The 26,881-nt window shown below is 42.9% G+C and overlaps 1 protein-coding gene across 1 annotated transcript in view; it reads left to right on the top strand.

The window, feature by feature from the left end:
* Window positions 1-26,881, top strand: part of FANCA (FA complementation group A) — a 442,214-nt gene that overhangs the window by 96,554 nt on the left and 318,779 nt on the right. Inside the window, 3 exon segments of the mRNA XM_053699359.1 lie at window positions 93-181; window positions 1,693-1,753; window positions 1,971-2,020. Coding sequence (XP_053555334.1) covers window positions 93-181; window positions 1,693-1,753; window positions 1,971-2,020 — 200 coding nt within the window.

The raw sequence follows: 26,881 nt of genomic DNA on the forward strand, positions 1-26,881 counted from the left end.
GTATGTATACAATTCCATTAAATATGTAATAACACTGCATTCACTCTACTCAGGACATGATTTTAATATTAATCTTCTCACTGTTTCTTCAGCCTCAGTCCCAGGCTCTACAGGATGTGGAAAAGGCCATTAGTATATTTGAGAACACTGGCAAAATACCAGCCAGTGTAATGGAAGCCAGGTAATGATTCAGACATTTTTACATTGACAGGCAATTTTATATATATTATTGGTGAAGCAGATTTTAGCCTCATTTACTTGTGTAGGGCTAGACTCCTGTGGAGGGGTATTAATGGTAGTTTGATCACTGTTATTAGTTTTGTTTAAGGAAAGATAATCGCTATATAACACTTTATTGTCATGTTTAATCAAAATTAAGTTGTGGCACGAGAGAAGGAAGTTTTATCTGTAAACCGCTTTACAACAAATTGTATAACCCGAGCATACAGTGTTAAAGGGTAATAAAGCCCTACATTTTTCTTAAACAATTTTACAGAGCATACAATTTTTATAGTTTTCAATTTTCTTCTGTTATTAAATTTGCTTAAATGATAGTAAACAGCAAAATTATTTAAAAAGATAGATAATCCCTTTATTTACCATTCCCCAGTTTTGCATAACCAACACTGTTATAGAAATATACTTTTTACCTCTGTAATTACCTTGTATCTAAGCTTCTGCAGACTGCCTCCTTATCTCAGATCTTTTGACAGACAATTAGTGCAATTTCAGGCAATTAGTGCAGACTCTTAAATAACTTCACGTGTGTGAGCACAATGAAACACATGAACTAATGCCCTCTAGCTGGGAAAAACTGTCAAACGCATTCAGATTAGAGGTGGCCTTCAAGGTCTTAGAAATTAACATAAGAGCCTACCTAGGTTTAGCTTTCAACTAAGAAAACCAAGAGAACAAAGTAAATTTGACGATAAAAGTAAATTGGAAAGTTATTTAAAATTACTTGCCCTATCTGAATTATGAAAGTTTAATTTGGACTTTACTATCCATTAGAAGCCAGCCCATTTTTAATTCAGAACCTGGGTTACACTTGCTTATTGGTGGCTAAATGTAGCCACCAATAAGTAAGAGCTATCCCTGGTGCTGAACCTAAAATTGTCCGGCTCCTTTGCTTTACATTCCTGCTTTTAAAATAAAGATAGCAAGAGAATGAAGAAAAAATGATAATAGGAGTAAATTAGAAAGTTGCTTAAAATTGCCTGCTCTATCTGAATCACGAAAGAAAAAATTTGGGTTTAGTTTCCCTACGCTAGGATTTACCATCACTTTAATTCTCATGGTATTCTTTATTGAAGAGCAAATCTAGGTATATATCATGCACATTTCTGGAGTGCAACACATCTCTTGCAAATGTATGACATTCTTTAAAGTATTCTTGCAAAGCTACTGCTGTATAGTGCTCCAAGACATGTGCATGCTGCTGGGCATACCTGCTTTTAAACAAAGGATACCAAGAGAACATTCATTTGATAATTAAAGTCAGTTACAAACTTTTTTCAATTGCTCTCTCTATCTAAATCATGAATGAAAAATGCTGGATTTCATATCCCTCTTTAATAATTTTTGAACTGACCTTATCTATCTTTCTTACTTATGTTATCCTTGATGTTTGATAAGTCGCATCCCTTTCCTTAAATTTTTAATTTCAATATATTTTATCTCTCTTTTGTATAGCATTTTTCGTAGACCGTATTTTACATCTCGCTTCCTTCCGGCTCTGCTTGCACCTCGTGTGGTTAGTATGTTTTTGATGATTCAGCAGTGTAAATAAAGGAAAGCTGGGCTATGCCAAAATAGCTGGTAGTTTTTTTGTTTCTTGTAAAAATTGTATTTCTCGTTGTACAGTAAAATTGTCTGCCCTATAATGTAGGCCTTGAAGATGCTTTATATGTTTAGTAATTGTCACATGCATGCAGGATACACTTGCAAATATTGGATGTCTTTTCTTTTAGCTCCCAGCTTCTCCAGACTCTCTCATGCAGCTTATTGATTCTTTGAAGAGGTAAGACTGGGATATCACTGATGAAAGGAGTCAGCTGAAGCAGGGCATGTTTATCCTTTTCTGCAGTTTAATCACAACACTCGTGCTGTGACGCATTAATCACATTAATACCTTTATTGCTAGAGAGCTAATTCTCATCCAGTTAAAGGGACATTAAACTGTAACAATTTCTACCGTTAGTGTTCAATTGTTTAAAATAAATAATGATTTTTTTTATGACATAAAGCTTAAAGGGGCAGTAAACCTAACAAATAATGTTATATGATTCTGCACATAGTGCAGAATTATGTAACATTAGCTTAGTGCCAGCTCTGTAAAGCAAAGCGTTAGATATTTTACAACGAAAACAGAACGCTGATACTGGCTCTGAGCAGGTCTGTTTTCTTTTAAGCGCATCGCGGGCACGCTGTCTAGTCACAGCGTGCCCGATTGCGCTATTAAACTCAATGTAGCTCGCTCACGGTCTGGTAGCTGGAGCGAGCTACATTGGGTTTAATAGCGAGATCAGGCCGGCTGTGATTAGACAGCGTGCCCACGATGTGCTTAGGAGAAGAAAACAGACCCGCTCAGTAGAGCCAGGAGCGGCGTTCTGTTTTTGTTGTAAAATATCTATCTAACCCTTTGCTTTACATAGCTGGTGCTAAGCTAATGTTACATAATTTGGCACTATGTCAAAGGAGTCATTGAAGAATTGCATAATCAACAAATGGATAATAAAAAAAACATGCAAAAGTACTAGTCTGATTTGCATGAGTAGTCGATTTTTTTTGCTCGCAATTTTTAAAGTTAGTTCAGTTTTCCTTCCCATCATGTGACAGCCATCAGCCAATCACAGAATGTATATATGAATATGCTGTGAATGGAGCTGGTGCTTCTGAAACTGTGCATATAAAAATATAGTGCACATTTTGATAATGGAAGTGAATTGGAAAGTTGTTTTACAAGTGTGTGCTCTATCTGAATCATGAAAGTTTAATCTTGACTTTAGTGCCCATTTAAACTTCCATGATTCAGATAGTGCACTTCTATGCAACTTTTTGTTTTATTTTGTTCTTTTGGTATCCTTTGTTGAAACACATACCTAGGTAGGCTAAAGAGCAGCAATGCTGTTCTGGGAGTTATCTGGTGATTGGTGGCTACAAATATCTGCGTCTTGCCATTGGCTCATCAGATGTGTTTGGCTAGGTCCCACTAGAGCATTGCTCCTCTAGAGCTGACTTTGCAGTGGTTAAACACAGTTATTTGCAAGCAATAGTGCAATAATAAATTGATCTAATATATCTGATAAAAAATTTTTTTTTACACTTTTATGTCTCTTTAAAGGTTTAGGGACACTAAACACTTCATGCACATATCTCTAATTATGGGTGCAGCCATTAAGGAACCTATGTTACACTGCAGGTATCTGAAGGAGAGTTACTGCACATGTGCAATCAGCACTGGAATGCAGTGAAAGATAAATTCCAACATGGCCGCACTCATGACTAGAGGAAGGCGGGGAATAACTTCAATACTTTGCTTATAGAAAGTATTTAGTGTTTAATGTCCCTTTTTAAAAGAAAACTACAATGCTCCTTTTTCTTAAGAGCATTTTTTTTAAAACAAATTAACTTTTATTAGTATAGATTTGTTCCCTGCAACACAGTCAAAGTTTCACCAACGTAATCCAAATGTGGATTAAGTAAATCAGACAGGAGGGCCCATATGCTATGAAGCTATACAGGACATTCTGGGAATGCAACTTTGTGGATTAAACAAGTGATTTAAATTCAAAATAAAGCATTTCTATCTAATACGAGGAGAGTCCATGGCTTCATTCATTACTTGTGGGAATACAGAACCTGGCCACCAAGAAAAGGCAAAGACACCCCAGCCAAATACTTAAATACCTCCCCACTCCCCTCATCCTCCAGTCATTCTTTTTTCTTCACAGGAGGTTGGCAGAGAAGTGTCAGAAGATTAAGGCGTAGTCTCTTATAAAGGGTAGTACTCTTCGAGATGGGACTGGAGTTTTAAGTAGTCCTGTCAGACTCTCAGTGAGAGCATGGATGAAAGTTAGAGTCCGGAGATGCAGGGAGAGTTTTTCTGCAAAACCATCCCGACTCGTATTAACAGCTTTTCTTTTTAAAGATACGATGAGTCCACGGATCTCATCCTTACTTGTGGGATATCACCTCCTGGTCAGCAGGAGGAGGCAAAGAGCGCTACAGCAGAGCTGTATATATAGCTTCTCCCTTCCCTCCCACTCCAGTCGCTCTCTTTGCCCGTGTTAGTGATAGGAAGAGGTAAAGTGAGATGTTAGTTTAGATTCTTCAATCAAGAGTTTATTATTTCTCCTGTTAAGTGTGATCAGTCCACGGGTCATCATTACTTCTGGGATATTACTCCTCCCCAACAGGAAGTGCAAGAGGATTCACCCAGCAGAGCTGCCATATAGCTCCTCCCCTCTACGTCACCCCCAGTCATTCTCTTGCACCCAACGAATAGATAGGATGTGTGAGAGGACTATGGTGATTATACTTAGTTTTATACCTTCAATCAAAAGTTTGTTATTTTATAATAGCACCGGAGTGTGTTATTCCTTCTCTGGTAGAATTTGAAGAAGAATCTACCTGAGTTTTTACTATGATTTTAGCCGGCGTAGTTAAGATCATATTGCTGTTTCTCGGCCATCTGAGGAGAGGTAAACTTCAGATCAGGGGACAGCGGGCAGATTAATCTGCAAAGAGGTATGTAGCAGCTTATTATTTTCTGACAATGGAATTGATGAGAAAATTCTGCCATACCGATATAATGTAAACTCAGCCTTAAATGCAGTAGCAGCAACTGGTATCAGGCTGTCATGTATGTATATTTTACACTTCAGTATTCTGGGGAATGGCACTTCACTGGAATTATACTGTGTGCATAAGACTTTAGCCTAATTTGCAGGGACTAGCAACAGGCTTTTTAATAACACTTAATTTATGTTAAACGTTTTTTGCTGGCATGTAAAATCGTTTCATTTTCTGAGGTACTGGGTGAATAAAATATTTTGGGCACTATTTTTTTCCACTTGGCAGTTGTTTTATTTAATTTATGACAGTTTACTGATCTCTCTCACTGTTGTGTGTGAGGGGGAGGGGCCTTTTTTGGCGCTTTTGCTACGCATCAAAAAATTCAGTCAGAAGCTCATTGTATTTCCTGCATGATCCGGTTCATCTCTACAGAACTCAGGGGTCTTCAAAACTTGTTTTGAGGGAGGTAATCACTCACAGCAGAGCTGTGAGATTGTAGTTGACTGTGATAAAAAACGTTTATTTCTGTAACTTTTTTTCTGCTATCAGGGTTAGTTATCCTTTGCTAATGGGAACAAGCCTTTGCTAAAATTGTGTTTTTTACAAAGATTTGATGCTATAACCTTTCAGTTTATTAACTTTCAACTGTCATAACTCTTTCTGTGCTTCTTATAGGCACAGTACGTTTTCATATTATAGTAAATTACTTGAAAAGTATTTCCAAGTTGCTAGTTTATTTGCTAGTGTGTTAAACATGTCTGATTCAGAGGAAGACATCTGTGCTATATGTGCTAATGCCAAAGTGGAGCCCAATAGAAATGTATGTACTAACTGCATTGATGCTACTTTAAATAAAAGTCAATCTGTACAAATTGAACACATTTCACCAAACAACGAGGGGAGAGTTATGCCGACTAACTCGCCTCACGTGTCAGTACCTGCATCTCCCGCTCGGGAGGTGCGTGATATTGTGGCGCCGAGTACATCTGGGCGGCCATTACAAATCACATTACAGGATATGGCTACTGTTATGACTGAAGTTTTGGCTAAATTACCAGAACTAAGAGGTAAGCGTGATCACTCTGGGGTGAGAACAGAGTGCGCTGATAATGTTAGGGCCATGTCAGATACTGCGTCACAACTTGCAGAACATGAGGACGGAGAGCTTCATTCTGCGGCTGACGGTTCTGATCCAAACAGATTGGATTCAGATATTTCAAATTTTAAATTTAAGCTGGAAAACCTCCGTGTATTACTAGGGGAGGTGTTAGCGGCTCTGAATGATTGTAACACAGTTGCAATACCAGAGAAAATGTGTAGGTTGGATAAATATTTTGCGGTACCGTTGAGTACTGACGTTTTTCCTATACCTAAGAGACTTACTGAAATTGTTACTAAGGAGTGGGATAGACCCGGTGTGCCGTTCTCACCCCCTCCGATATTTAGAAAGATGTTTCCAATAGACACCACCACACGGGACTTATGGCAAACAGTCCCTAAGGTGGAGGGAGCAGTTTCTACTTTAGCTAAGCGTACCACTATCCCGGTGGAGGATAGCTGTGCCTTTTCAGATCCAATGGATAAAAAGTTAGAGGGTTACCTTAAGAAAATGTTTGTTCAACAAGGTTTTATATTGCAACCCCTTGCATGCATTGCGCCTGTCACGGCTGCAGCAGCAGCTTTTTGGTTTGAGTCTCTGGAAGAGACACTTGAATCAGCTCCATTAGATGAGATTACACACAAGCTTAAAGCTCTTAAGTTAGCTAACTCATTTATTTCAGATGCCGTAGTACATTTAACTAAGCTTACGGCTAAGAATTCCGGATTCGCCATTCAGGCGCGCAGAGCACTGTGGCTAAAATCCTGGTCAGCTGACGTTACTTCTAAGTCTAAATTACTTAATATACCTTTCAAAGGGCAGACCTTATTCGGGCCCGGATTGAAAGAAATTATCGCTGACATTACAGGAGGTAAAGGCCATGCCCTGCCTCAAGACAGAGCCAAACCTAAGGCTAGACAGTCTAATTTTCGTTCCTTTCGGAATTTCAAAGCAGGAGCAGCATCAACTTCCTCTGCTCCAAAACAAGAAGGATCTGTTGCTCGCTACAGACAAGGCTGGAGACCTAACCAGTCCTGGAACAAGGGCAAGCAGGCCAGGAAACCTGCTGCTGCCCCTAAAACAGCATGAATTGAGGGCCCCCGATCCGGGAACGGATCTAGTGGGGGGCAGACTTTCTCTCTTCGCCCAGGCTTGGGCAAGAGATGTCCAGGATCCCTGGGCGCTAGAGATAATATCTCAGGGATACCTTCTGGACTTCAAATACTCTCCCCCAAGAGAGAGATTTCATCTGTCAAGGTTGTCAACAAACCAAATAAAGAAAGAGGCCTTTCTACGCTGCGTACAAGAGCTTTTATTAATGGGAGTAATCCATCCAGTTCCACGGTCGGAACAGGGACAAGGGTTTTACTCAAATCTGTTTGTGGTTCCCAAAAAAGAGGGAACTTTCAGGCCAATCCTGGATTTAAAGATCCTAAACAAATTCCTAAGAGTTCCATCTATCAAAATGGAGACTATTCGGACTATTTTACCCATGATCCAAAAGGGTCAGTACATGACCACAGTGGATTTAAAGGATGCTTACCTTCACATACCGATCCACAAAGATCATTACCGGTATCTAAGGTTTGCCTTTCTAGACAGGCATTACCAGTTTGTAGCTCTTCCATTCGGATTGGCTACGGCTCCAAGAATCTTCACAAAGGTTCTGGGTGCTCTTCTGGCGGTACTAAGACCGCGAGGAATTTCGGTAGCTCCGTACCTAGACGACATTCTGATACAAGCTTCAAGCTTTCAAACTGCCAAGTCTCATACAGAGTTAGTACTGGCATTTCTAAGGTCGCATGGATGGAAGGTGAACGAAAAGAAGAGTTCTCTCTTTCCACTCACAAGAGTTCCCTTCCTGGGGACTCTTATAGATTCTGTAGAAATGAAAATTTACCTGACAGAAGACAGGTTAACAAAACTTCAAAGTGCATGCCGTGTCCTTCATTCCATTCAACACCCGTCAGTGGCTCAATGCATGGAGGTAATCGGCTTAATGGTAGCGGCAATGGACATAGTACCCTTTGCACGCCTACACCTCAGACCGCTGCAATTGTGCATGCTAAGTCAGTGGAATGGGGATTACTCAGACTTGTCCCCTTCTCTGAATCTGGATCAAGAGACCAGAAATTCTCTTCTATGGTGGCTTTCTCGGCCACATCTGTCCAGGGGGATGCCATTCAGCAGGCCAGACTGGACAATTGTAACAACAGACGCCAGCCTACTAGGTTGGGGCGCTGTCTGGAATTCTCTGAAGGCTCAGGGACAATGGAATCAGGAGGAGAGTCTCCTACCAATAAACATTCTGGAATTGAGAGCAGTTCTCAATGCCCTTCTGGCTTGGCCCCAGTTGACAACTCGGGGGTTCATCAGGTTTCAGTCGGACAACATCACGACTGTAGCCTACATCAACCATCAGGGAGGGACAAGAAGCTCCCTAGCGATGATGGAAGTATCAAAGATAATTTGCTGGGCAGAGTCTCACTCTTGCCACCTGTCAGCAATCCACATCCCGGGACTGGAGAACTGGGAGGCGGATTTTTTAAGTCGTCAGACTTTTCATCCGGGGGAGTGGGAACTTCATCCGGAGGTCTTTGCCCAAATACTTCGACATTGGGGCAAACCAGAGATAGATCTCATGGCGTCTCGACAGAACGCCAAGCTTCCTCGTTACGGGTCTAGATCCAGGGATCCGGGAGCGGTCCTGATAGATGCCTTGACAGCACCTTGGACCTTCAGGATGGCTTATGTGTTTCCACCCTTCCCGATGCTTCCTCGATTTATTGCCAGAATCAAACAGGAGAGAGCATCAGTGATTCTAATAGCGCCTGCATGGCCACGCAGGACTTGGTATGCAGATCTGGTGGACATGTCATCCTGTCCACCTTGGTCTCTACCTCTGAAACAGGACCTTCTGATACAGGGTCCTTTCAAACATCAAAATCTAACTTCTCTGAAGCTGACTGCTTGGAAATTGAACGCTTGATTTTATCAAAACGTGGTTTTTCTGAGTCAGTTATTGATACCTTAATACAGGCTAGGAAGCCTGTTACCAGAAAGATTTACCATAAAATATGGCGTAAATACCTATATTGGTGCGAATCCAAAGGTTACTCTTGGAGTAAGGTTAGGATTCCTAGGATATTGTCTTTTCTACAAGAAGGTTTAGAAAAGGGTTTATCCGCTAGTTCCTTAAAGGGACAGATCTCAGCTCTGTCCATTCTGTTGCACAAACGTCTGTCAGAAGTTCCAGACGTTCAGGCTTTTTGTCAGGCTTTGGCCAGGATTAAGCCTGTGTTTAAAACTGTTGCTCCGCCATGGAGTTTAAACCTTGTTCTTAACGTTTTACAGGGCGTTCCGTTTGAACCCCTTCATTCCATTGATATAAAGTTGTTATCTTGGAAAGTTCTATTTTTAATGGCTATTTCCTCGGCTCGAAGAGTCTCTGAGTTATCAGCCTTACATTGTGATTCTCCTTATTTGATTTTTCACTCGGATAAGGTAGTTCTGCGTACTAAACCTGGGTTCTTACCTAAGGTAGTCACTAACAGGAATATCAATCAAGAGATTGTTGTTCCATCCTTGTGTCCAAATCCTTCTTCAAGGAAGGAACGACTTCTGCACAATCTGGATGTAGTTCGTGCCCTAAAATTTTATTTACAGGCAACTAAAGATTTTCGACAAACGTCTTCCCTGTTTGTCGTTTACTCTGGTCAGAGGAGAGGTCAAAAAGCTTCTGCTACCTCTCTCTCTTTTTGGCTTCGTAGCATAATACGTTTAGCTTATTAGACTGCTGGACAGCAGCCTCCTGAAAGAATTGCAGCTCATTCCACTAGAGCTGTGGCTTCCACTTGGGCCTTTAAGAATGAGGCCTCTGTTGAACAGATTTGCAAGGCTGCAACTTGGTCTTCGCTTCATACTTTTTCCAAATTTTCCAAATTTGACACTTTTGCTTCTTCGGAGGCTATTTTTGGGAGAAAGGTTCTTCAGGCAGTGGTTCCTTCTGTATAAAGATCCTGCCTGTCCCTCCCGTCATCCGTGTACTTTTGCTTTGGTATTGGTATCCCAGAAGTAATGATGACCCGTGGACTGATCACACTTAACAGGAGAAAACATAATTTATGCTTACCTGATAAATTCCTTTCTCCTGTAGTGTGATCAGTCCACGGCCCGCCCTGTTTTTTTACGGCACGTAAATATTTTTTAAATTATACTCCAGTCACCACTACACCCTTTGGCTTCTCCTTTCTCGTTGGTCCTTGGTCGAATGACTGGAGGTGACGTAGAGGGGAGGAGCTATATGGCAGCTCTGCTGGGTGAATCCTCTTGCACTTCCTGTTGGGGAGGAGTAATATCCCAGAAGTAATGATGACCCGTGGACTGATCACACTACAGGAGAAAGGAATTTATCAGGTAAGCATAAATTATATTTTTTAAAATGGTACCAGTGAGTGCTATTTTACTAGAGTGTATAGCCGTATTCCTTGTCAGCCTCTAGAGTAGAGCTGCAGGTGGCTTTAGAGCAGTGGGAACTGGTGGGACTTAACCCTCACTGCGCCTCCCATATTAGTGCTGCCCTTCAGATGCTGATGGTCTTAGCAGATGTTAACTAAGGCCCTTCTGTGTCCACAGAGCTGCAGGAGGGAGAAGTCCTCTTGATCCTGTGAGACTTCACATGCTGTCGCTCAGCACAGAGGTAAGTGCAGTCTTTCACTTTCTGGGACATTTGCTACCTCAGAAAATGACTGTGCACTTCTGATCTGTTGGGGAACATGGGCTCTCTGGGTAGGGCTGTTCTCTGTAACAGTGTGTGGGAGTTTTCATGGGGCCATGTCAACCGACACAAGGGTGCTGTTTACGTTATGGAGCTAATAATTTATTTGGCCTAATGTATGTTAACAGGACTGTATGTTATACCGGAGGGCTTGTATAGGTCACTGCTTAGTGTGCTTATACGATTTGACGCTGGGGTGTTTTTGTCTTATGGACCGGTCTTTTTGAGACTACTTTCAGCAATGGCCGGCCGATGTGATGCCCACGATGGGCGGGGCTTGCTTTGGCACTCTTGCCTTCGTTGCTGCGCAGATTTTATTCATTCCGGAAGTCCCGACTGCTGGAACACACTGCGAGTAACGCCACGACCGCATGGTTGAAAGTTAAGCAAGCGGTCTTGGGCGTTTGTGGGCTACATCCCGGATTAGTTCCTAAGTGTGGTCGGAGGACCGTGGGGGCAGGTAGGCGCCTCAGCAGAGCTGTTGAGGCGAGGTGCTGCTTAGGTTATATTTCATCCTAATGGTACTTATATCGTTAACTTTTCTCAGTGTAACTGACATATTGTTGATACTTTCTTATTTTTAAAGGCACAGTATCTGGTCATGATTATAGTATTCTGATGGATTTTTAGTCTGTGCTGATATTTCTATACTGTTTGGCTATAAATTGAAAACCTATAATTTAAAGACCAAAGTGCTTCTTGATTTCTATTGTCATGGATTCAGATGATATCCAGACTGTAATGTGTTCGTTGTGTCTGGATGCCACTGTGGAACCTCCTGCTCATTTTTGTCCCTCATGCATTGAGAGGGCCTTATATTATAGAGACAAAAAATTTTTTGACAAATCTTTGCCTAAGGCGGATGCTTCTCAAGAGTCTACAGATGAGATGCAGAGTATGCCGCAGATTTCTCCCCAAGCGTCACAGCCCTTAACGCCCGCTCAAGCGGGACCTTGTATTTCACCAGTTTCTGCAGCATTTACGTTAAAAGACATAGCTGCAGTGATGTCCTCTACACTTTCTGATGCGTTATCTAATTTTCCCATATCGCATGGCAAGCGTTCAAGACAGGACAACTATGTAGTCAATTCAGCCTCTGATACTATGATGGCGATTGCGGAAGTACCCTCCCGGGGTTCTGAGTTGGAGGGTACAGAGGTACTCTCCGAAGGTGAACTTTCTGAATCAGGTAGTGCTTTACCTTTGACTGATTCTGATGTAGTTTGTTTGAGGTTTAAGCTTGAGCACCTCCGTTTATTACTGAGGGAGCTGTTGGTTACTCTGGATGTGACTCAATAGTGGTCCCTCCAGAGAAATTGAGTAAGTTGGACAGATACTTGGAAGTTCCATCTTATTCGGATGTCTTTCCAGTCCCAAAGAGGACTTCAGAGATTATTGCAAAAGAATGGGAGAGACCAGGTATTCCCTTCTCTCCTCCTCCAGTTTTTTAAAAAATGTACCCTATAGCCGATGCTATTAGAGATTCTTGGCAGACGGTCCCTAAAGTTGAGGGTGCTGTTTCTACTATGGCCAAGCGTACTACTATTCCTATTGAGCATAGTTATGTGTTTAAGGACCCTATGGTTAAGAAATTGGAGGGTCTCCTTAAGAAAATTTACGTTCATCAGGGATTCCTATTGCAACCTGCGGCTTGCATTGTCACAGTCACCAGTGCGGCCGCTTATTGGTTTGATGCTCTGGAAGAGACTCTTAAGACTGAGACTCCTTTGGAAGAGATAAAGGATCGGATTAAAGCTCTTAAGTTAGCTAATTTGTTTATTACGGATGCTTCGCTGCAGATTACTAAATTGGCGACTAAGAGTTCGGGCTTTGCCATCTTAGCACGCAGGGCTTTATGGTTAAAGTCTTGGTCTGCGGATGTGTCATCCAAGTCTAAGCTTTTGGCTATTCCTTACAAGGGGAAGACCCTGTTTGGGCCTGACTTGAAGGAAATTATTTCTGACATCACGGGAGGTAAGGGTCATCTCCCGCAGGATAAAAAATCCAAACATAGAGGTCGACAGAGTAATTTTTGTTCCTTTCGAAATTTCAAGGGAGTTCCCTCTTCCTCTAAACAGGAAGGGAACTTTTCACAACCCAAGTCCACTTGGAGACCCAATCAGTCTTGGAACAAGGGTAAACAATCCAAGAAGCCTGCTGCTGTTTTCAAGTCAGCATGAAGGGTCGGCCCCCGATCCGGGATCGGATCTAGTAGGGGGCAGACTCTCTGTCTTCGTCCAGGCTTGGATAAGAGATGTTCAGGACCCCTGGACACTGGAAATTGTGTCTCAGGGATATCAGTTGGAGTTCAGAAATTCTTCCCCCAGAGGAAGGTTTCTTCTTTCTCGATTATCTGCAGACCAGATAAAAAGAGAGGCGTTCTTACGTTGTGTAGGAGACCTCTTTTCCATGGGAGTAATATGTCCCGTTCCAATACAGGAGTCCCATCTTTCAAGATGGAAACTATTCGTACCATTCTTCCATTGATCCAGGGGGGGTCAATTTATGACTTCCGTGGATCTAAAGGATGCATATCTTCATGTTCCTATCCACAGAGATCATCACAAGTTCCTGAGGTTTGCCTTTCTGGATGAACATTTTCAGTTTGTGGCTCTTCCTTTCGGTCTGGCCACAGCACCCAGAATTTCACAAAGGTTCTGGGGTCCCTGCTGGCGGTTCTAAGACCGCGGGGCATTGCGGTGGTGCTGTTTCTAATCGATATTCTGATCCAAGCGTCATCTTATCAGCTAGCAAAGTCTCATACCGACATTGTCCTATCATTCCTGAGGACTCATGGGTGGAAGGTAATTCTGGGAAAGAGTTCTCTAATTCCGCAGACAAGGGTGCCCTTCTTGGGAACTCTAATCGACTCTCTTTCCATGAAAAGTTTTCTGACAGAGGTCAGACGGTTAAAGATCATGGATACATGTCGAGCCCTTCAGTCCAATCTTCAGCCCTCAGTGGCTCAGTGCATGGAGGTAATTGGATTGATGGTTGTGGCAATGGACATCATTCTGTTGGCTCAATTCCATCTCAGGCCTCTGCAACTGAGCATGCTCAGGCAGTGGAATGGAGATAATACAGATTTATCTCCTCGACTAAATCTAGATCAGGAGACAAGGGACTCTCTTCTATGGTGGTTGTCGCTGGATCATCTATCCCAGGGGACTTGCTTCCGCAAACCCTCATGGGTGATAGTGACAACGGATGCCAGCCTGTTAGGATGGGGAGCAGTCTGGAACTCCCTACGGGCTCAGGGTGTATGGACTCAGGCAGATTCTCTCCTTCCCATCAATATTCTAGAGTTGAGAGCGATATTCAATGCGCTTCAGGCTTGGCCTCAGTTAGCTTCGGCCCGATTCATCAGATTTCAGTCGGACAACATAACGACTGTGGCTTACATCAATCATCAGGGAGGAACAAAGAGTTCCTTAGCAATGACAGAAGTAGCCAAGATAATACAGTGGGCGGAGTCTCACTCTTGCCATCTATCAGCAATCCACATCCCAGGGGTGGAAAACTGGAAGACGGATTTTCTGAGCAGACAGACATTTCATCCGGGAGAATGGGAACTCCATCCGGAGGTATTTTCAAACCTGATTCTCAGATGGGGCAGGCCGGAGTTGGATCTCATGGCATCTTGTCAGAATGCCAAGCTTCAGAGATACGGGTCCAGGTCCAGGGATCCCCATGTCGAGCTGATAGATGCTTTGGCAGTGCCTTGGTCTTTCCGCCTAGCTTATGTATTCCCTCCATTTGCTCTCCTTCCCCGGGTGATTGCTCCAGTCAAACAAGAAAGGGCATCGGTGATCCTCATCACCACTGCATGCCCTCGCAGGATTTCGTATGCCGATCTGGTAGAAATGTCATCTCAGCCACCGTGGAAGCTCCCATTGAGGAAAGATCTTCTCATTCAGGGACCCTTCCATCATCCGTATCTAGTTTCTCTGCAGCTGACTGCTTGGAGATTGAACGCTTAATTTTATCTCAGCGAGGGTTTTCTGATTCGGTCATTGATACCTTGATTCAGGCACATAAGCCTGTTACTAGGAAGATTTACCATAAGATATGGCGTAAATATCTTTATTGGTGCGAATCCAAGGGCTACTCATGGAGTAGGGTTAGGATTCCCAGGATTTTGTCTTTTCTCCAAGAAGGATTGGAGAAAGGGTTGTCAGCAAGTTCCTTAAAAGGACAGATTTCTGCTTTGTTTATTTTGTTACACAATCGTCTGACTGATGTTCCAGATGTCCAATATTTTTGTCAGGCTCTGACTACAATCAGGCCTGTGTTTAGACCAATTGCTCCTCCTTGGAGTTTGAATTTAGTTCTTAAAGTTCTTGAAGGGGTTCCGTTTGAACCTATGCATTCCATAGATATTAAGTTATTATCTTGGAAAGTTTTATTTTTGGTTGCTATTTCTTCTGCTCGAAGAGTATCTGAGCTTTCGGCATTACAATGTGATTCTCCTCATCTTATTTTCCATTCGGATAAGGTGGTGTTGCGAACCAAAACTGGTTTTCTTCCTAAGGTTGTTTCAAATAAGAATATTAATCAGGAAATTGTTGTTCCTTCCTTGTGTCCTAATCCTTCTTCTAAGAAGGAGCGTCAGTTACATAATTTGGATGTGGTCCGTGCTTTGAAGTTCTACTTACAGGCGACTAAGGATTTTCGCCAATTGTCTTCATTATTTGTTGTTTTTTCAGGGACACGGGGTCAGAAAGCTACGGCTACCTCTCTTTATTTTTGGCTGAAGAGTATCATCCGCTTTGCATATGAGACTGCTGGACAGCAGCCTCCTGAACGAATTACGGCTCATTCCACTAGGGCTGTGGCTTCTTCATGGGCATTCAAAAATGATGCTTCTGTTGAACAGATTTGCAAGGCTGCAACTTGGTCGTCTATTCACACTTTTTCCAAATTTTCCAAATTTGATACCTTTGCCTCATCTGAGGCTGTTTTTGGGCGGAAAGTTCTTCAAGCAGTGGTGCCTTCCATTTAGGTTCCCTTTCTTGTCCCTCAGTTTTCATCCGTGTACTATAGCTTTTGTATTGTACCCCACAAGTAAGGATGAAATCCATAGACTCATTGTATCTTTAAAAAGAAAAGGAAATTTATGCTTACCTGATAAATTTGTTTCTTTTTAGATACGATGAGTCCACGACCCACCCTGTTTTAGGAGACAGGTCTTATTTTTGTTAAACTTCAGTCACCTCTGCACCTTGGCTTTTCCTTTCTCTTCCTAACTTCGGTCGAATGACTGTAGTGGGAGGGAAGGGATTTGCTATATATACAGCTCTGCTGTGGTGCTCTTTGCCTCCTCCTGCTGACCAGGAGGCGATATCCCACAAGTAAGGATGAAATCCGTTGACTCATCGTATCCAAAATGAAACAAATTTATCAGGTAAGCATAAATTTCCTTTTTAAGCAATCAGAGTTGACGAGTTTCGCTGCCTGCTTTCTTCACTCAAGCCCATGTCAGGAGTGAGGCTACACACTGTCAAACTTGAGAGGCCGTGTTCCTGTTCCACAGCGTTGATTCTGGTAAGATTGTTTCATTTTCTATATATGTAATGACGACTCAAGAAGACAGGGTCACAGTGTGGCTCCTTTTATCTGTATAGAATCAAGAATTAATATCTCTGGAAGGTGATTATTGAACAGGGGGGATGTATACATGATTACTTTGTGTTATTGCTGCAACATGAGATGTGGCTTGGGCAATGTGGAACAGTCATGCTTTTTCCTCCCTGAATTACTGCACAGCCTGTTTACTTGGCACGCTTTTTCCTGACTACAGGGGCGGTCCTGCACGGTACTCCATGTGACCAGGTGTGGCTTCTTCCTCTTCCTTTCCTGACTGTTGGCTGCAGGAGACGAAAGCGAGTTTCTCTGTGGGCCTGGGCCATAGGAGGTGGTGAGTGCCCAGGCCATTGGGAGTATAAAGGTGCCTTTTAATTATTGTTAAAGTCCATATTAAAGGCCCAAGCTATGGAGGACTCTGATATGGTAGAGGGTACTCCCTCTTTACCCAAATCCAATGCCTGTGTTTATTGTGAGGAGGCTGTGGTATACCCACCTGCTCAACAATGTTCCACATGCCTCGATAAAGTAGTGCTATCTAAAAGAAATAAGATGTTTAGTACCACTGAGCCGTCAAACTCTGAGGGCTCTCAGTCCCGCGAGGTGCGTTCCCTACATTCATCTCTGATTACACATGCAGCTCCCCAGTGCACTTCTAATCCTCCTGCGGGAGGGGCCATGTTGCCGCCGGATTTTGCTTAACAGTTGCAAACGGTGGTATCTGCAGTCTTTAATGCTTTACCTCGCCAGGCTAATTGCAAGCGAAAGGTTAAACATTGCTATCCTTCCCAGGGGTCATCTACTCCGTTGGATGTATCTGAGTCTAGATTGTCCGCTGATGCAGAGGATTCCGATACTTCGGAGGACTCTCTCTCTGGGTCGGAATCAGCAGCCTCTAAACCTCCGGCTGCGGAGGAACCAGACTTTAGGTTTAGGATGGAGAATTTACACTTTTTATTGAAAGAAGTGTTGGCTGCTCTAGAGGTTCGGGAACCCAAGGTACCAGAAGAACCTTCTATTCCTAAGCTCGATAAGGTTTATGAGGACAGGGTTGTGCCCCAGACTTTACCGGTTTCCGTTAAGATGGCGAATATTATTAAGAATGAATGGGAGAGACTTGGATCATCAATTTCCCCTTCTTCTTTGTTTAAAAAGTTGTTCCCAGTTCCAGACTCTCAGCTGGAGTTGTGGGCATCTGTCCCTAAGGTAGACGGAGCTATCTGCACACTCGCTAAGCGTACCGCTATCCCGCTCGAGGATAGTTCGTCGTTTAAGGAACCCATGGATAAGAAACTAGAGACCCTGTTATGAAAGATGTTTCAACACACAGGGTTTGTTTTTCAACCTGCAGCCGCGGTTGCTGCGGTGGCTGACCCGCTACCTATTGGTGTGACTCTCTGTAAGAAATGGTGGAGACTTTCATCGAGGAGATACAGGACAGAATTAGGTCCCTGAGGATTGCTTATTCATTTATTTGTGATGCTAATATGCAGATTAGTCGCTTGAATGCCAAGACATCAGGCTTTTCTGTTTTGGCCCGGAGGGCCTTGTGGTTGAAGTCATGGTCTGCTGACATGACGTCCAAATCTAGATCGCTTTCTCTTCCGTTTCAGGGAAAGATTCTATTTAGTCCAGGCCTGGACTCTATCATATCCACGGTCATAGGGGGCAAGGTTGCCTTTCTACTGCAGGATAAGAAGAATAAACCTAAGGGTCCTAATTTTCCTCCCTTTCGTTTGGACAAGTCCCAACGACGGCAACCTGCCGCGAAACCCGAGCAGTACAAGGGTTCTTGGAAGCCTGCTCAGTCTTGGAATAAAACCAAGCAGAGCAAGATGCCCGCAGAGACAAAATTGGCATGAAGGGGCAGCCCCCCATCCGTTGTTGGATCTCGTAGGGGGCAGACTATCTCTATTCGCAGAGGTTTGGATTAGAGACGTTCTGGAAGTTGTTGCCCAGGGGTACAGGATAGATTTCAAAACTCACCCCCCTGGGGCAGATTCCTCTTGTCAAATCTAGCGACAAAGCCAGAAAAATGAGATGCTGTCCTAGAGTGCGTGAGAGATCTCTCCTCTCTAGGAGTAATTGTACCGGTACCTCTAGCAGAAAGGGGTCTAGGGTACTATTCAAACCTTTTCGTGGTCTCAAAGAAGGAGGGCACGTTTGCCCGATTCTGGACCTCAAGTGTTTAAACAAGTTTCTATTGGTTCCATCGTTCAAAATGGAGACGATAAGGTCTATTCTGCCTCTAGTTCAAAAGGGTCAGTTTATGACTACAATAGACTTGAAGGACACTTACCTTCATGTGCCAATACACAAGGATCACTTCAGGTTCTTAAGCTCGCCTTTATGGATCGGCACTTCCAGTTTGTAGCTCTTCCCTTCAGCAGTGCTGATAGATGCCATAGCAGTGCCTTGCGGTTTCACCCTTGTTTACATATTTCCTCCGTTACCACTTCTATCTCATGTAGTGGCACGCATCAAACAGGAGCAAGTCATGGCCACGGAGGATGTGGTTTGTGGATCTAGTGGGGATGTCATCCTCTCCGCCATGGAGGTTGCCCTGTCGCAGGGATCTGCTGGTACAGGGTCCCTTTGTGCATCAGAATCTAGATTCTCTGAGGCTGACTGCGTGGAGATTGAAGCCTAGTCTTAGCCAGAAGAAGATTTTCTGAGAGGGTGATTGATCCTGCTCCTCCTTGTAGTCTGAATCTGGTTCTGAAGGTTTTGCAGGGGGCTCCATTCGAGCCTATGCATTCTCATGACATCAAGACTCTGTCTGGCCATTGCCTCTGCTCGCAGGGTGTCTGAATTAGCAGCCTTGCAATGTGAGCCTCCTTACCTGGTTTTCCATACAGATAAGGCCATTCTTCTCACTGCACTGGGATTTCTCCCTAAGGAGGTGTCTGATTGAAACATTATTCTGGATATTGAGGTTCCTTCCTTGTGTCCTAATCCTTCTTCAAAGGAATGGTTACTTCATAACTTGGATGTTGTTTGAGCCTTGAAATTCTATCTTTCAGACAAACCTCTGCTTTGTTTGTTCTCTATTCGGGGAATCGTAAGGGGCAGAAGGCTTCTTCCACTTCTTTATCCTTTTGGCTGAGGAGCTTGATTCGTTTGGCCTATGAGACAGGACAGCGGGACATTAGCCTCCTCAGAGGATTACGGCTCACTCAACTAGAGCTGTGGCTTCTTCTTGGGCCTTTAAGAATGAGGCCTCTATGGAGCAGATTTGTAAGGCAGCTGCTACCTGGTCCTCCTTGCACACTTTCACAAAGTTGGACGGACCTAAATTTCTTTTGTTTTCCTTCTGGCACCATTTATACCCTGATATTTCTCCTACTGTTCCTTGTTCCCTTGGCAGAATGACTGGGGAATGAGGGGAGTGGGGGAGGTATTTAAGCCTTTGGCTGGGGTTGCCTTTGCTTCTTCCGGTTGGCCAGTTTCTCTATTCTTACAATTAATGAATGAAGCCGTTGACTCTCCTCTTAACGATGGAAATGAAATTATCAGGTAAGCATAATTAATGTTTTTATTTTTAAATTTAGAATTTCCCTTTAAAGGACCACTAAGAGCAAGATTTATCATGCGCAATAAGAGTTCTTCCTTTTATTCTCCTATGCATTAATTTCAGCGCCCCTTTGGAGAAGCGCATCTGTGCGCCCCAAATTAATAAAAACAATTGGTATTATTTTCTTTCTATGGTGGTGAGTGTCCACAAAATTCCTTACTGTTGGGAATTAATCACCTGGCAACCAGGAGAATGCAAAGACATTTGTTCAGGTTCTAGGGATTTTACAATCTTTCTTTGGAATTTATGTATACATTGTACCTACTATGGTTTTCCTGGAAGATAATATTTTCTATAAGCCATTTATTTGGCTAGGAGGGTCTTTGAGTTGCCTCTTTTTTTCTAGTGATCCTCTGTATTTGTTTTTTTCACTAAGACAAGGTGTTTTTATCCAGAGAATATTGACCAGAAATTAGTAGTTCCTTCCTAATCCACAATATTCTAAGGAGTTTCATGGCTGAATTCACCTTTTTTGTTTGCAAGGTGGGACTTTACATATTCAGCTCATTTGTCTTGGTTTTATGTCTACTACTTGGTTTTTCCAGAATGATGCATCAGTCCAACAAATTGTTAGGGTCTCAAAATTGTCTTTCTTTCATGTAATTAGCAAGAGTCCATGAGCTAGTGACGTATGGGATATACATTCCTACCAGGAGGGGCAAAGTTTCCCAAACCTCAAAATGCCTATAAATACACCCCTCACCACACCCACAAATCAGTTTTACAAACTTTGCCTCCCATGGAGGTGGTGAAGTAAGTTTGTGCTAGATTCTACGTTGATATGCGCTTTGCAGCAGGCTGGAGCCCGGTTTTCCTCTCAGTGTGCAGTGAATGTCAGAGGGATGTGAAGAGAGTATTGCCTATTTGAATTCAATGGTCTCCTTCTGCGGGATCTATTTCATAGGTTCTCTGTTATCGGTCGTAGAGATTCATCTCTTACCTCCCTTTTCAGATCGATGATATACTCTTATATACCATTACCTCTGCTGATTCTCGTTTCAGTACTGGTTTGGCTTTCTACTACATGTAGATGAGTGTCCTGGGGTAAGTAAGCCTTATTTTTTGTGACACTCTAAGCTATGGTTGGGCACTTTTATATAAAGTTCTAAATATATGTGTTTAAACATTTATTTGCCTTGATTCAGGATGATCAATATTCCTTATTTCAGACAGTCAGTATCATTATTTGGGATAATGCATAGGAATTAAAACATTTTTTCTTACCTTAAAAATGGACTTTTTTCCCTGTGGGCTGTTAGGCTCGCGGGGGCTGAAAATGCTTCATTTTATTGCGTCATTCTTGGCGCGGACTATTTTGGCGCAAAAAATTTCTTTGTCATTTCCGGCGTAATTTTTTTTGACGTTTTTGCGCCAAAAATGTCGGCGTCACCGGATGTGGCGTCATTCTTGGCGCCAAAAGCATTTGGGCGCCAATAATGTGGGCGGCTTTTTTGGCGCTAAAAAATGTGGGCGTCATTTTTATCTCCACCTTTTTTCTCACATTATTTAAGTCTCATTTCTCCAACATAGGTGTGTCCGGTCCACGGCGTCATCCTTACTTGTGGGATATTCTCTTCCCCAACAGGAAATGGCAAAGAGCCCAGCAAAGCTGGTCACATGATCCCTCTTAGGCTCCGCCTTCCCCAGTCATTCTCTTTGCCGTTGTACAGGCAACATCTCCACGGAGATGGCTTAGAGTTTTTTGGTGTTTAAATGTAGTTTTTATTCTTCAATCAAGAGTTTTATTTTAAAATAGTGCTGGTATGTACTATTTACTCTGAAACAGGAAAGAGATGAAGATTTCTGTTTGTAAGAGGAAAATGATTTTAGCAACCGTTACTAAAATCGATGGCTGTTTCCACACAGGACTGTTGAGAGGAATTAACTTCAGTTGGGGGAAACAGTGAGCAGACTTTTGCTGCTTGAGGTATGACACATTTCTAACAAGACTCGGTAATGCTGGAAGCTGTCATTTTCCCTATGGGAACCGGTAAGCCATTTTCTTAGTTTAAGTAAAAGAATAAAGGGCTTCATTAGGGCTTAAAAAACTGGTAGACATTTTTCTGGGCTAAAACGATTACTTTACTAAGTATATTTGGCAGATTATTACTTTTAATAGTTGTTAAATCTTAGGGATTGTTTTAATAAAAACGGCAGGCACTGTATTGGACACCTTTTTCACTGGGGGCCTTTTCTAGTCATAGACAGAGCCTCATTTTCGCGCCTCTAATGCGCAGTTGTTTTTGGAAAGCATGGCATGCAGATGCATGTGTGAGGAGCTAAGAACCACTGAAAAAGCTTATAGAAGGCATCATTTGGTATCGTATTCCCCTCTGGGCTTGGTTGGGTCTCAGCAAAGCAGATACCTGGGACTGTATAGGGGTTAAATGTAAAAACGGCTCCGGTTCCGTTATTTTAAGGGTTAAAGCTTTCAAATTTGGTGTGCAATACTTTTAAGGCTTTAAGTTACTGTGGTGAAATTTTGGTGAAATTTGAACAATTCCTTCATACTTTTTCACATATTCAGTAATAAAGTGTGTTCAGTTTGAAATTTAAAGGGACAGTAACGGTTTTATTGTAAAACGTTTTTTGTGCTTTGTTGACAAGTTTAATCCTGTTTAACATGTCTGAACCATCAGATAACGATGTTCTATATGTATGAAAGCCAATGTGTCTCTCCATTTAAATATGTGATATATTTGTGTCATAATGTCCAAACAAAGTAGGGATAATAATGCCATAGATATGATATTGCCCAAGATGATTCCTCTAATGAGGGGAGTAAGCATGGTACTGCATCATCCCCTTCTGTGTCTACACCAGTTTTGCCCACACAAGAGGCCCCTAGTACATCTAGTGCGCCAATACTTATTACCATACAACAATTAATGGCTGTAATGGATAATTCTATTGCATGCATTTTTTCCAAAATGCCTACTTATCAGAGAAAGCGTGATTGCTCTGTTTTAAACACTGAAGAGCAAGAGGACGCTGATGATATCTGTTCTGACATACCCTCACACCTATCTGAAGGGGCCAGGAGGGAGGTTTTGTCTGAGGGAGAAATTTCAGATTCAGGGAAAATTTCTCAACAAGCAGAACCTGATATTGTAACTTTTAAATTTAAATTTCAACATCTCCACGCACTACTTAAGGAGGTATTATCTACTCTGGATGATTGTGACAATTTGGTCATTCCAGAGAAATTAGGTAAGATGGACAAGTTCCTAGAGGTTCCGGTGCCCCCCGATGTTTTTCCTATACCCAAGCGGGTGGCGGACATAGTAAATAAGGAGTGGGAAAGTCCCGGCATACCTTTTGTCCTCCCCCTATATTTAAGAAATTAGTTCCTATAGTCGACCCCAGAAAGGACTTATAGCATACAGTCCCCAAGGTCGAGGGGGCGGTTTCTACTCTAAACAAACGCACTTCTATTCCTATAGAAGATAGTTGTGCTTTCAAGATCCTATGGATTGAAGGTTAGAGGGTTTGCTTAAAAAGATGTTTGTTCAGCAAGGTTACCTTCTACAACCAATTTCATGCATTGTTCCTGTCACTACAGCTGCGTGTTTCTGGTTCGAAGAACTAGAAAAGTCGCTCAATAAAGAATCTTCGTACGAGGAGGTTTTGGACAGAGTTCAAGCTCTTAAATTGGCTAACTCTTTTTTATTTTAGATGCCGCTTTGCAATTAGCTAGATTAGCGGCGAATAATTCAGGGTTTGCTATCGTGGCGCGCAGAGCGCTTTTGCTTAACATCCCTTTCAAGGGTAAAACACTGTTTGGCCCTGACTTGAAAGAGATTATTTCAGACATCACTGGGGGAAAGGGCCACGCCCTTCCTCTGGATAGGTCTTTTAAGGCTAAAAAGAAGCCAAATTTTCGTCCCTTTCGCAGAAACGGACCAGTCTAAAATTCTACACCCTCTAAGCAAGAGGGTAATACTTCTCAAACCAAGCCAGCCTGGAGGCCGATACAAGGCTGGAACTAGGGTAAGCAGGCCAAGTCACCTGCCACTGCTACCAAAACAGCATGAAGTGTTGGCCCCCGATCTGGGAAGGATCTGGTGGGGGGCAGACTTTCTCTCTTTGCTCAGGCTGGGGCAAGAGATGTTCAGGATCCTTGGGCGCTAGAAATAGTTTCTCAAGGTTATCTCCTGGAATTCAGGGAACTACCCCCAAGGGGAAGGTTCCACGGGTCTCAATTATCTTCGAACAGGCATTCTTACACTGTGTAGAAGACCTGTTAAGCATGGGAGTGATTCATCCTGTTCCATTAGGAGAACAAGGGATGGGTTTTTACTCCAACCTGTTCATAATTCCCAAAAAAGAGGGAACATTCAGACCTATTTTAGATCTCAAGATTCTAAACAAGTTTCTAAGGGTTTCATCATTCAAAATGGAAACCATTCGAACGATCCTTCCTACCATCCAGGAAGGTCAATTCATGACCACGGTGGACTTAAAGGATGCGTACCTACGTATTCCTATCCACAAGGAACATTTTCGGTTCCTAAGGTTCGCCTTTCCGGACAAGCATTACCTGTGGCACTTCCATTCGGATTAGCCACTGCTCCAAGGATTTTCACAAGGGTACTAGGGTCCCTTCTAGCAGTGCTAAGACCAAGGGGCATTGCAGTAGTACCTTACTTGGACGACATCCTGATCCAAGTGTCGTCTCTGTCAAAAGCAAGGGCTCATACGGACATTGTCCTAGCCTTTCTCAGATCTCACAGGTGGAAAGTGAACATAGAAAAAAGTTCTCTGTCCCCGTCAACAAGAGTTCCCTTCTTGGGAACAATAATAGTTGCCTTAGAAATTAAGGTTTTTCTGACAGAGGCCAGAAAATCAAAACTTCTAAGCTCTTGTCAGGTACTTCATTCTGTTCTTCTTCCTTCCATAGCGCAGTCCGTGGAAGTAATAGGTTTGATGGTTGCGGCAATGGACATAGTTCCTTTTGCACGAATTCATCTAAGACCATTGCACCTGTGCATGCTCAGACAGTGGAATGGGGATTATACAGACTTGTCTCCGACGATACAAGTAGATCAAATAACCAGAGATTCACTCCGTTGGTGGCTGACCCTGGACAACCTGTCACAGGGAATGAGCTTCCGCAGACCAGAATAGGTCATTGTCACGACCGACGCCAGTCTGGTGGGCTGGGGCGCGGTCTGGGAACCCCTGAAAACTCAGGGTCTATGGTTTCGGGAAGACTCTCTTCTCCTGATAAACATAATGGAACTGAGAGCGATATGCAATGCTCTCAAGGCTTGGCCTCGACTAGCAAAGGCCAAATTCATAAGGTTTCAATCAGACATCATGACGACTGTTACATATATCAACCATCAGGGGGTAACAAGGAGTTCCCTGGCGATGGAGGAGCATCCGGGGGAGTGGGAACTCCATCTGGAAATCTTTGCCCAAATAACTCAATTATGGGGCATTCCAGACATGGTTCTGATGGCCTCTCGTCAGAACTTCATGGTCCCTTGTTACGGGTCCAAATCCAGGGATCCCAAGGCGACTCTATTGGATACAATAGTAGCACCTTGGATCTTCAACCTAGCTTATGTATTCCCACCGTTTCCTCTCATTCCCAGGCTGGTAGCCAGGATCAATCTGGAGAGGGCTTCGGTGACCTTGATAGTTCCTGTGTGGCCACGCAGGACTTGGTATGCAGACCTGGTGAATGTGTCATCGGCTCCACCATGGAAGCTACCTTTGAGACAGGACCTTCTTATTCAGGGTCCATTCGAACATCCGAATCTGGTTTTCCTCCAACTGACTGCTTGGAGTTTGAACGCTTGATTTTATCAAAGCGTGGGTTTTCAGATTCTGTAATAGATACTCTTATTCAGGCTAGAAAGCCTGTAACTAGAAAAATTTACCATAATATATGGAAAAAATATATCTGTTGGTGTGAATCTAAAGGATTCCCATGGAACAAGATAAAAATTCCTAAGATTCTTTCCTTTCTACAAGAAGGTTTGTAGAAAGGATTTTCTGCGAGTTCTCTGAAGGGACAGATCTCTGCTTTATCTGTTTTACTTCACAAAAGGCTGGCAGCTGTGCCAGACGTTTCAGCGTTTATTCAGGCTCTGGTTAGTATCAAGCCTGTTTACAGACCTTTGACTCCTCCCTGGAGTCTTAATCTAGTTCTTTCAGTTCTTCAAGGGGTTCCGTTTGAACCCTTACATTCCGTAGATATTAAGTTATTATCTTGGAAAGTTTTGTTTTAGGTTGCAATTTCTTCCGCTAGAAGAGTTTCTGAGTTATCTGCTCTGCAGTGTTCTCCGCCCTATCTGGTCCATGCAGATAAGGTGGTTTTACGTACTGAGCCTGGTTTTCTTCCGAAGGTTGTTTCCAACAAAAATATTAACCAGGAGATAGTTGTACCTTCTTTGTGTCCGAATCCAGTTTCATAGAAGGAACGTTTGTTACACAATTTGGACGTTGTCCGTGCTCTAAAATTCTATTTAGATGCTACAAAGGATTTCAGACAAACATCTTCCTTGTTTGTTGTTTATTCTGGTAAAAGGAGAGGTCAAAAAGCAACTTCTACCTCTCTATCTTTTTGGCTTAAAAGCATCATCAGATTGGCTTATGAGACTGCCGGACGGCAGCCTCCTGAAAGAATCACAGCTCATTCCACTAGGGCCGTGGCTTCCACATGGGCCTTTAAGAACGAGGCTTCTGTTGATCAGATATGTAAGGCAGCGACTTGGTCTTCACTGCACACTTTTACCAAATTTTACAAATTTGATACTTTTGCTTCTTCTGAGGCTATTTTTGGGAGAAAGGTTTTGCAAACCGTGGTGCCTTCCATCTAGGTGACCTGATTTGCTCCCTCCCATCATCCGTGTCCTAAAGCTTTGGTATTGGTTCCCACAAGTAAGGATGACGCCGTGGACCGGACACACCTATGTTGGAGAAAACAGAATTTATGTTTACCTGATAAATTACTTTCTCCAACGGTGTGTCCGGCCCACGGCCCGCCCTGGTTTTTTAATCAGGTCTGATGATTTATTTTCTTTAACTACAGTCACCACGG

Source organism: Bombina bombina, chromosome 1, assembly GCF_027579735.1.
Source record: "Bombina bombina isolate aBomBom1 chromosome 1, aBomBom1.pri, whole genome shotgun sequence".
NCBI classification, from domain to species: domain Eukaryota; kingdom Metazoa; phylum Chordata; class Amphibia; order Anura; family Bombinatoridae; genus Bombina; species Bombina bombina.